The sequence below is a fragment of the Melanostigma gelatinosum genome (assembly GCF_949748355.1).
Source record: "Melanostigma gelatinosum genome assembly, chromosome: 10".
Classification (NCBI taxonomy): domain Eukaryota; kingdom Metazoa; phylum Chordata; class Actinopteri; order Perciformes; family Zoarcidae; genus Melanostigma; species Melanostigma gelatinosum.
This window is the reverse complement of record NC_136643.1, coordinates 23,347,710-23,359,694: the sequence shown is the minus strand read 5'-3', so window position 1 is coordinate 23,359,694 and position 11,985 is coordinate 23,347,710. Positions and strand designations below refer to the sequence as shown.

The following is an 11,985-nucleotide window of genomic DNA, read 5'->3' as shown; positions in this document are numbered from 1 at the left end:
GGCATAATGGACCCTAATGACCACAACCAGAGAGACGCAGGAAACCAGCCCAACTCTGTCAACTCTAAAGACGGCACATCAGGAACATCTGGAGCTGAGCGGACACCTGAGAACACAAACAGAGATGCGCCTGACAGCGGGAATCCGCAGGCGACCGGCAGACAGCCGCAATAGTAAGTCACAGTTACAGATGTGTTTTACCAAAAGTGATAAAAGTCTGACACATTACTGTGACACGGACGTGTTGAGTTTATAATGACGTCACACAAAGTGTCAGTATTAGTTAACTCGTTAACTCTACCCAGCTAGTCAGTGAAACATTTCACAAGTTGAATCTGTTGTTGTGGAACTCGCTGCTGCTGACTTTCACTTTCGTTTCACGTGAGAGGGAAACGGTGCCTTCACTGTTTCCCGGAAATCCCACTTGTCACTATTAATTAACCGCAAGCGCAGGCTAAGTTTAAACTGCCTTTTAGTGTTTAAACACAAGATAACAACAAAGTGAAGGCCGCTGTCACAAAATACGTTTGTTTTTTTACTTTATGTTGTACCTGAATTGAAAGAAAAGAAAGAAAACACGTTAATAATTTAGTTTTGGGACAGAAAAATAAAATGCTTCTATTAGTAATAACAGATACATTACTAATGACTTCAAAGCAACAGCACTGCAATGTTATGTTTAAGTTCATGTGACAAACAACAGCTGCTTGGAACTTTTACTTTCAGTTTCCGATCTCAATATCAAGACCGAATGCTACTTGGATTATTTTTGTCATGAAAGCAGCATTTTAATGTTTTAGTCGCACATTGTGTTGATTTTATCAGCTTTGTACACTGATACAGATGAATCTATGGCAATTCTATGAACTGATTGTGTATATTTTAGTTTTTGAAGAATGGTGTAACTGTGGCTGTTATATAAATGTAGTGGAGTTAAGAAGCTTTTCTCTGAAACATAATACCATCATGGAAGCAAACAGTCACTCAAATCCTCAAGTAAAGTTTTCATTTGACAATGTTTTTTTGTTCGTTTTACTTTTACTCCGAAATGTATCTACGCGCCTACCTTTTTCAAAAGAGTTTGAAAAACTTGGATTTATGTCTCAGGTCATGTTTCCCTAAATTAACATGTTTTCATCTTATTCTACGTCATGGGAACACTTCGATTTCTTTGTTTTTGGGCCATAAATACATTATGAAATTAACCAATGATGAACATATGATTATAGCAAGAAATATCTGATCAGAAAAATAGGTAAACAAGACAAAGCATTGCTAACCAAGCGTTGTGTATCTTAACGTTGATGAGATTTTGCAGTATCCACAGCCCGTTCGTCCCTAACGAGCTCCTTCATGTCTCCGTCCTTGTCTCAGCTCAGGCGGATACACCGTGATCCCACCAAATGAATCTCGGCGAACCCAGCTCCTAAGAAGTAGGCTGACGCTGCTGCTCTCATCTATCAGACCTGTATCGTTTTGATCTTCATACGAAAAAATGTAATTTCTTTCCCAAGTAATGAAGCTTTGTGTTTCTCTAGTCGCTCAGAAAGAACAGGAGGATTGTCAGAGATGGAAGGAGGCAAACAGAGTCCCCTCTGTGCACGTGACTCCAGCGAAGCTGGGTAAACCACAACTACACCCAATGCAAATCATCGTCAACCATTTGTATGACATTACTCTTACTTTATGCATTTGCACATTCCTGATATGTAATACGCTGTTTCATGTATCAAGGTGGGAGTGCAACATTGTCTGGAGCCAGGGAGAAGCAGCATACAGACTCTCGTTGCTCCAAACTGCAGAAAAGGGTACTTCATCACGTTTACTGTTTTAAAACACACACATACTGTTTCCCCTCTGACTTCACACCTCAGATGAAATACCTTCTATCAGTCAGTCTGACGGGCTCTGTGAATTATAGAAGCGTATTGTAACCAGGGCTGGTCGAAAATGCAGGATGACAATTTAGCATTTTCAATGGAACCATATCGTGATTAAAGTCATCATATATCAAGATATCGTGGTTCAGATTATTTTCTGCATTGGCTGAATCACAAATAGATATTTAATGTGTTTGTTGTTGTTTCAAGCTAAAAAAGGAAGACTTGGACAAGAGGAAGAGACAAGAGGAGGATGAGGAGAACCAGAAGAAGAAAGATATACAGAGGGAGAAGGTGAGACCAAGATTAAAACAACAAGAGTATGTACTTTGGCCTTTTGTTCAATTTATCGCAAAAGGCTTCTTCAAATCAGTCGCCACCTCTTCTATTTATATTTCAGTTGCATTACTAATCATTGCAATATGAGGAAACGCATTTTATATGTTTAACACCCTTTGGGGAGTTATGTCAGATCGAAGCCTCAACCCTTCTCGTGATATCCTGTAATTCACAGAGTGCTTTTTGACAAACCCCAGAGTTCCATGTCAGGAATGCACGGCACTCAGCCACGGGCCGTGAGAGGAGGTGCAAAGAGCAACAGCAGTTGCAATAGTTGCTGTTTTTCCAGTGAAGAGTTGCACCACTTACTCAGAATATGGCATTACTTGTGGCTGCATTGCATTGTGGTCCGTGAGTTCAGCAGAAGACGTCACACCTGTGCCTCTCAGCCACAGCAGACCTGCTAATCAATTAAAGTTGACTTTACGACTTGCATTGGATTGCACATTAGACTGTACAGGTGTAGCTAATAAAGTGGACACTGAGTGTATAATGAACGTTTTCTCAGGAATACAGCGCCACCAAAGAACACACATGCAACGAGACCAAACACATTTAAATAAAAAAATATTCACCAATTTGACTACAATCATTCAGCACAACAAAACTCCACCGCAAGTAAAGAAAACGCAACCAAATCCAGAGACATGCAGCAAATACAGAAATACTGACAGTCAACGTTTTTGAAGGGTGCATATACATTTTAGTGGTGTTTTTTGGGTGGTGGTAGGAAGATGTGCGGACATTTCTCCCTGTGGGAGTCTCACCTTCCCACTGCATGGCACTAGTTTGTCTCCCATCAGTGAGAAACAATATGAGTTTTCGCCGCTAGATGTCAGTAGAGTCACGCCTGCTCCTGAGCCGCAGCAGTGTGTGCCAGAGCAGAGTCTTCCCTCACACCCCCCACCAGCATCAGAACCACCTGGTTAATGGTCCCATGGGTTTCCAGCAAGCGAAGACAGCTCGTCCCTCTGCTCTCAGACGTGTTTCACTCCACAGTCCGGCCCCGCTTATATGGTCCAATAGTGGTTGATAGACTGCTACGGTCGTTAATTATTAAGACCCGAGCTGTGTTCCACAGACCCTGTCCTGTTGCGCAATGACCTCCGTGAAGCCATAGGAATGTGCTATAATCCAGCAAACAGAGCAGATGCATGTGAAACAGCCACTTCTTCGTCTGTAGACGGGGTCTGACAAGAGGCTGGCAGAAACGTGCCTCTGGGTCATAAATCCATCCTGACCCACTTTGGTTTGGGAGGGTTCAGGGTGGAAAACGATGAAGGGTTCGAACCACTAAAACTGAGACTGCTACAGCTCATCACTGCTCCCGGACAGCCTGCCTCTTTGATTTGTTTTTACAGTAAATACATCCTGTAACAGCCGACACGGCCGGGCTGCTCACCACGCTGGTGCCAGAATCTCAACGTGAAAATACAAATACTTTTGTCTCTATCCAGCAAATACACAATTACTGCAATACTGCAATGACAGGGAACTAAACGGGATTTCCATCTCTTTATACGACAGTGGGATCGAGAAAATGGGATGCGTCATCTTACAAAACATCACACAAGATATAATTGAGGATGTTTTCTAAGAAGCTAGATCTTGTAGATGATGGAATTATTTACATAAATATTTTAAAATACCACATCTTCTGACTTTTTTATTGATTTGTTGAACGTGATTGAACCATATCTGGGAATTTATTGCTTTCATTGTTTATCTTCATAATATCATGAACTTGAAAGAGACGTTTCTCATGTCAGACAGCCACAAGTACTGTTCACGTAGTATACATGTGAATGGCATCTGTAAATAGTGTGCAACAGAAGGCTTGGTTATGTTCTACAGCAACACCTGCAGCCCGTATACCACATATGTTGAATGTGTAAGTGCATGTTGTTGCATGGCGGCAGCCCGCCGTGCATCCGGCTGTGTGCTGTGGTGTGACTGCTGTCTGTGATGCGTTGCAGGCCGATCGTCTGGAGGAGAGAAAGCGACAGGAGGAGCAGAGGAGGAGGGAGCAGTTCAGCCAGGATCGTGCCAGGTCAGCCCCGATCAGGTTCACTCGGCCTCGTCACTGTCACTGCGCTGCGTTGTGTTGTTTCCGTGTGTCGTCTTGTGTTACTTCTTGCTCTGCATTCGATCTATGAGCATCGGATGTCACAATATCCAGACCTTTACAAAGGAAGCGCCCAATGTCTGATCCTCTGCTGACCTATAATTGTCTCTGGAGTTTTTTATTGGCAGAAAACAGCAAAAAAAAACAGGGGAAGCATGAAGACAGGCAACATTAGCTTCACCTCTGATGACCCCTGATTACCTTTTCAAACTTGTAAGCAGTCCCAATGCCCGTGTTCTAGTTGTGTAAAATAAGAAATTATTTTCTTGGAAGCGGCGGTGCACCTTTAAATGTCTAAATGTCAGCCGGCGAACAGGCTCACCAGGACAATGCTAACATGCTAAAGGGCCAGTGTGTAGCATTGCACGGGATTCGTCAGAAGAAATGTAATACAACATTCGTAACTATGTTTTCATCAGTGTATAATCACCTGAAATTAAGAAAATGATTTGTTAATTTACCCTAAACAGAAATTACAGCTGATGTCACTTCAGTCACTCCTTCAGGGCCACAGAGGACATTATACAATGATGATGAGTAGCACTCCCCGTGACGAGTGGATTGACTTTGACATGTAAAATGAGTGTAGTGCCCCTTTAAAATAACCAGGGATTTTGGATAATATGTTGAATGTACATACAATAATGATTCAGAGTGTTCTCTGTCTGCACAAGGTTTTCATGCCGTATTCTCCAACAGTGCACCAGACCGCTCTAAATCAATTACCCTGACAGTCGAGATGTTGTTGGAATATTATACAAAGTCGGCGCTGGGGGAAATGGCTTGTCAAGTAGCATCTCTGGCTTCCTTACAAGAGAAACAAAAACAGGAGACAGCAGACCAATGTGTGAACCTGAAGAAACAATGAAGAGCTCTTGAAACGGGGAGAGCGGTGTCAGTGAGGGACAAACAAACTTGGTCAACCTCGTGGAAAATCCAGTACTGTCAGTATCCAAGGCCTGCGGAGCATCTGTGGCGTAAACAAATACTCCTTCATACCTTATTTATCAGTGTGTTTGTGTGTGTTCCCATGTTTCTCTTTTTCAAATGTGTAACTGCAAGACAGGAGATATGACTTGTGTATTTATTCTAGGAAGACTGAGAGTTTTCTGCAGAGATTTGAGAGGACAGCTCCGGGTCCGCTGGCACACACGTCATCCAGGGTAAGCCAGCAACCACATACAGTGTGTGTGTGTGTGTGTGTGCACTTGTATGTGCTCTCACATGTTTTATTTACTCGCTGAGGTGAGATTTTGCAGTAACGACCAAAACGAGCAGATCATTTGCAGCTTAATGCTTCATCCACACAGTTTTGCCACAGTGTAAGAAAGCACATCGCTATCGTCAAATGAGGGACAACTTTGTTCAGCTTATTTCCTGTCACCAGTGTAGCATTAAAGCATGGTGGAATAAACAAGCTAGTTAACTAGCGGACAGCTGGCTAATACCGCCATGCTTTAATGCTACACTGGTCACAGAAATGAGCCAAAAAGCGGCTGGTAGCCAGCGGCAGCGCTGGGTCTTGTTGTCCCTCTTTCTTACTTATCATGGCTTCGGAGAAAGACAAGCTAACTAGCTAACTAGCCAAGCGTCCGTCTCCAGAGCTGCGACAACACTTTACGGGCCCCACCGACGTGTGTTGTCCCCACAACAGCAAACACCATTTTTATTTAGTACCAGTCAAATGAACAGTTCAATGTCCATTCTGCTCCTCTTCTATTTGCATGATGTAGGCACATGCTTGAATGCACACACACACACACACACATACGCTTGCTCTGTGGGTCCCAGGGTTCAGTGTTGAGTCTCATATCTGTGGCCGTGGGGGTCGGAGACCGAAGCTCTGTGGTTATTCACACCAATGGATCTGTGAGCTGTTTCCTGAATAAATACTCTCGAGTGTTCATCATCCGGGGCCGCGGCGGGTATTAAGCGGTATCCCCAGTGGGCCGGGTGGGGTTGAGGAGCCAGATCCCCCTGTAATTATCTCCTGGTCAGAGCCGGGGCACACAGCAGTACAGCATGCTCATGGTCGTGTAAAAAGGAAGTGTAAATACACAGAGGAGTATGCCACTGTTTTTCCTCTCCCTTGCCTCTCGATGCTGCCTGGCTGTCGGCTCCTTTCCCTCTCTTTTGTTTTCACTGCTTCCTTTTTCTCAGCCTCTCTTCCTCTCTGCCTGTCAGTTTTCCTGGGAGGGAACGAGTGGAAGGCAGAGTTCAAGGGACTTCCCAGAGTTCACACTGAGCAGAGACCGAGACAAAACATGACGTGACTGCGAGGAGTCTGCGGAAGGCAGAACGAAGCGGAATAACCTGCGCTAGTAAAAGTACCTGGAGGAAACCCAAGCTCCCCAAGAGCCAATCACACGGCACGTCAGTCAAAACGGGGGCAACCCTCGTTGTGAATAACTTTCCTCTTAATCAACAATCTTTTTTTGGAGTTGTGGGGGTGTAATGGCTGCTATAAATCTTGAAATCGACAGCTGCTGTAAATCTTAAATATGAAGAGGTCACGGTTATTCTTAGCTCAGACAACATGCATTTATTGGAGAGTGCTGACAGCCAGACAGCCAGAAAGTCAGACACAGGGCTAATAGTTCCTCCACCCAGCCTAGTGTCTGTCAGAGACACCAGAGAAGAAGAGAGTGTGCAGGACACTGTATGTTCCACACTGTATCAGGCTGTGAGCGGATTATGTGGTGACGGACGACACTGTTAAAACTGCACACTCAGCTCCCTCGGTGGACGGAGGAAATGTTTTCTTTCTGGTCTTTTTCTCATCGTTGTGCCTTTCGTCTCTCTCTCTTTCTCACAGAGACTTTTCCACCAGACATTTATTTTGTATGTGAGAGACACAGAGAGAGAGCGAGAGAGAGACCTTGGGTCAAACTATGGTGGAGAAAGAAACAGAAAGCAGTCAGTTACAGTAATAACGAAGTCTCTTGTTTTATGGTGGGACACACACACAGTAACACACTGACAGGCTGAATGGATTATACAGTTCACTGGATGATTCCAGGGCAACAGACAGCAACAGAGACTCACCTCTTCCCGCCTTCACGTCTCACTTTGTCTCAACTCGCTTTGTCTCCTCTCATTGCGTCTCCTCGCCTATTACGTCTTCTCCTCTCCCGTCTTCTCGTCTCTCCTTGTTTCGTCTCATCTCATTTCCTGCATTCTCCTCTCTCTTCCTTTTCTCTCCTTTCCGTTCCCGTCTTATTGTCTCCTTGTCTGTCTTGTATCATCTTGCCTCTTTTTTCTCATCTCCTCCTGTCCTTTCCTTTTCTCTCCTTTCTTATCCTTTCCATGCATTTTACCTTCTCATTACTTTCCTTACCTCTCCTTTCCTTTCCTTTCCTTTATTCTCATTTTATTCCCTCTCCTTTCCTTTAGTTTCTTTTCCTTCCGTCTCCTTCACTGACATCTACTTCTCTCTCCTTTCCCATCATTTCCTTCCGTCTCCTCTTCCATCCCTCTCCTTTCCTCTCCTTTCCTTCCCTCTCCCTCTCCTCTCCTCTCTCCGACTCCCCCAGGCTGCAGCTCTCCCAGATAGACGTCACAGATTAGGAGATGAAAGCTTGCGGCCGCGGAGCAGCAAAAGTCAAACTTCTTGATGTGGTTCCTAGTGGGACCCTGGGATCTGTTGTTCTTCCTGCAATGGCTCCATAATAGAGATAGAGCGCTCACACAGGTGGGCTGTGTGTTCCTTCCTCTCGTCCCATCCTGAATAACCACCTCGCTGACCCATGAGCTCCCCTGGGACAGGACAACAGAGAGAGAGAGAGAGAGAGAGAGAGAGAGAGAGAGAGAGAGATGTGTGTGTGTCTGAACAGTCAATACATGTATCCATATTGAAAAGTAAATAGCCATAATTCAGTTTAAATCCGGGTTAATAAATGTTCATAGAGTAATATTGGCTGTACAACATGTTCTCCACCTGTAGAAAAGCTACAAGAAACTGATAGCACAGAGCTGGTTATTGCACAAGCCAAGAAACAAACTCATTGAACCTCCACCTCCTGTGTTTCATTTAGCCGTTTGTCTCTTTATTTATGTTTTCATATTTTGCATATTTTTCTGCTTATGCTGCCGATATTTTGCTCAAACCCACAATGCAATGATCCTGTTCATGCATGTATGTATACCTTACATTCAGCCGAGCCCTTAAAGGCCCCCGTGGAGTGTTCCAGTTAACCTTTCAAGTTAGTGCTGCTCAGACACAATTTATGCCTTTCTCAGTTTCCAAAAGCATATTACCGTAAACCATCTTTTCCTTTATACTTTGAATGATGTTTTTTTGTCAGAGTGGGGCCGTGGAGGGTAAACAGAGAGAGGACTTGACAGGTGTGAGAGACGAACAGCACGAACACAGGAGGTATGTACAACATGTATACACACTGTTATATTTAATTATGGTTCTGTCTCCGAGATAAAAGCTGATTCAACTTTGGGCACTTCGAGTGCACACATGAATGTGAGGCATCAGATGGAGGCCTCTCTGCACAGTGGACTCAAGCTTATTGAAGTTTTAAAAGCTGTCAGACACATCCCGCTCACTGCCACGTACAGCCTGCTAGCATGTGTAGTTGTGAAGTACAGCATTAGTTTGTTTCATGTGACGCATTCCTTTGATTCATTGTGTTTTGACAGGGTGAACCAAGCCTTTCTGGACAATCTCGAGGGTCGACGCGGGGGGAGCGAGACGGACACAAAGGAAGAAGGCGTTTGGGAGTGTCCCGTTTTGGCCCCCGAGGATTTTAGACACCGGCCGTCCAACCCCCGTGGACACCAACTCCCCCCCTCTCAGCCGATCCCAGACCTAGATCAGTGCTTTGCCGACTGGACAGTTGAAGGTGGTGAGCCGACTGATTCTCACGCCTTTTTTAAGTCTGGCTCAACGCTGGTTAACCAAACCTAAATCAGACATGTGACAAGAGTTGCCCACCTCATCCTTTCTCAGAAGGACTGTGATTGTCTGTTTAGTCTGCGTTAAATCAAAGGCTTCACGTGCTTCAAATATGTAGGCAGGAAGTTATGCGTGGTACGGAGTGATGCCGTAGCTCTGGGCGTTCAAATCCTGCTGCTACTTGTAGTTTGTGAGAAATGTCTGTTTGTGTCGATGAGTGAGCGTAAGAAAGTATTTCCCCTCCTTCTGGACACAAACCTTTACGTAGTATGGATTGAGCAACATACCGAACACATTTTAAGCGTTTGTTGACAGGACACAGAGAACGTGGGCATGAAAGTCTGACACCAACACACACACACACACAAAACACTTTGGGCTCCTGTCAATCAGAGGAAAATTCTCAGGAACAAACTGACTCTCGGCCTGCAGCCAAACGAGAACAGTCGCGTCCTTCTATAATTGGCCGGGTTCACATACTTGCCACTCAGAGACATGAACACAAACATTATCACCTGCTGCTCTTAAGAAATGTGTCACTCGTTCTTTCTGTAATTTATTCTTTAGATTGTTTTATTTTTTAACACTTGTTATAATCCAAATATCGAACCTTTTTACATATATGGCACTCCTAAACTCCTATGGCACTTAAAGGGGAGACATACATGGATCTTGCTCATTTTCAGGTTTATTTGGGGTTTCCACTAAAACATGTTTACATGCTTTAATGAAGCATGTAAACATGTTTACATGCTTTAATGAAGCATGTAAACCCTACCGCAATACCGCCTCCTCTACTGTAGCTGACAGGTCAAAGAGTCTTATTGTGCAGTTTATGGATCATCCTCTGTCTGGTCGTAAGGCTCTTGTCCGACCTTACAGCCCGACTATCTGTCCATCCAAACCAAGTCAGAGGTTAAAGCTGAATTACCCAAGAATATCTCAAACCTTCAGTCCTGGCACCGGCACTGCGGGGACTATTCTGCGTGTCGGAATCCCACAACATCCTCGATCCATGTCAGGCTGCGTCCGCCAGCCCCGGTCTGCATTTTACCAGCCCGCTGATCGGGTCTTTCCGTGCCGTCGCTACCTTGCCGGAGCCAATCTCCTGCATGATCGTGCGACGGCCTCTCTCGTCTGTCCCTCACAGTGCTGCCCAGGCCGTGGCAGGGAGAACCACCGGGCGTCCGATTCCGGACGATGTGGGTAGTTGTAGGGAAGAGATGCCAAAGTGGTCAGACAGAAGAGCTTTCGAGCTGCCTGGAAGACATGACTGCAGACTTCTGAGTCCCTCTTTTTACTTCTCGTTTTAGTGGAGCTGACGAGAGCATCTTGGGGATTGCCTCTCAGATCGTGTGTGCAAATGTTCCACAAAATATACAGTTCATCCCCAAAAAGAAAAGAATAAAACATGTGTCCGTCTGCTGTGCATGAGAACGATACTGCGCTGTGCCATATGGGATGACAATCAAAGAGCCCTCTTTTCAACAGGGGCCTTGTGGGAACAATGATGAATACAGTGGGATCCATGAGGATGATTTCTTTCCTGTGTGCTTTCCAGATCCTGACTATGATTGGGCCTTGGTGAAACTGAAGAAGAGCTTTCCAGACTGCAGCAGAGTCTTCCTCGAGGACATCCTGGAGCAGTGCAACAGCGACTACGAGCAGGCCTACACACTACTCGACTGCACGATGAATTAAATGGTATGCATGTTTAATGGGAGGACATGTCTCTCCTTTAATATTGAGTTTGACACTTTGGGAGTTGGGCCAAATAAAAATGCATAACCAGCGTCCACGATGATAAGAAACGACAGACTTGAGGTCCCTACCTTGGTGGTGGATGTAAACGCTGACGGCACTACACAGCTGCATTAATTATATACCCGTGTGCTTCTTTGAATCTGTTTTTGATAATGCTATTGTAATTGAGTGTTTGCTGCCTTGTGTCTGTCTGCATGCACTCGTGAGTCATGTCGGGTGTTCGGGTGTTCACCGTGACTCACCATCTTCAGATCATATTTGGGGCTCTTAATTAAATCAGTGTGCGGAGATGGAGGAAAAGCTCTACCCACATACATGATGCTTTTTGTTTGTCTTATAATCAAAGTCACATGGGGTGTATCTATTGCAGGATTCTTCAGGACATCAAAAGATTTTAAATCCAAATGGGACTTTCTTTAGAAAGGCTTCAGTGCAAAGGCACAATAGCTTTAGAGGACTTCAATAAAACGGCTTCTTGTGAACTCTCACAGTTTGTCAAAGCTCTCTCTTTCATCAGTGCCTTATATCGGACAGGGTGGGGTTTCCAGGTGGGCGGTTGGCACAGTGCTGCTGTTGAAGCCGTGAATGTCAGCCTCATGACAGCGCGGAGGCCCGGACAGCAGAGATGGTTATCACCTGACCGGGGCAACGGAGAACAAAGGGTGGTGCTCTCTACACGGGGGAGCAGAAATCCCCTTCTACTCCGGCATGAAGTCATGCAGGAGGCGTTTTACTGCTGATGTCATCCAGCAAAGGCCTTTGCGCTGGAGATTAGCAAGAGCCTCAATTCTACAAAAGAAATCTGGACTTTTTAAATGTAGCAGCAACGGCCTAGAGGAGAAATTATAATCAGAATCAGGTTTGTTTTCACATACAAGGAATTTGTCAAGAAATATAAATATAGAATAGAACAATGTACAATAAAAACTATTAAAATATGTGCACTACAACTGTTCTCTCTGCAGTAGCTG

General features: G+C 44.8%; 1 protein-coding gene across 1 annotated transcript; it reads left to right on the top strand.

The window, feature by feature from the left end:
* Positions 1–6: 6 nt before the first annotated feature.
* On the top strand, positions 7–11,502 carry epsti1 (epithelial stromal interaction 1; the record flags this gene model as incomplete). Its single annotated transcript, XM_079277243.1, has 10 exons — positions 7–173; positions 1,375–1,433; positions 1,539–1,622; positions 1,735–1,808; positions 2,091–2,174; positions 4,196–4,269; positions 5,438–5,507; positions 8,649–8,719; positions 8,995–9,200; positions 10,812–11,502. 10 exons carry the CDS (start codon positions 7–9, stop codon positions 10,949–10,951), a joined length of 1,029 nt encoding a protein of 342 aa, XP_079133369.1. The 3' UTR covers positions 10,952–11,502.
* Positions 11,503–11,985: the final 483 nt, after the last annotated feature.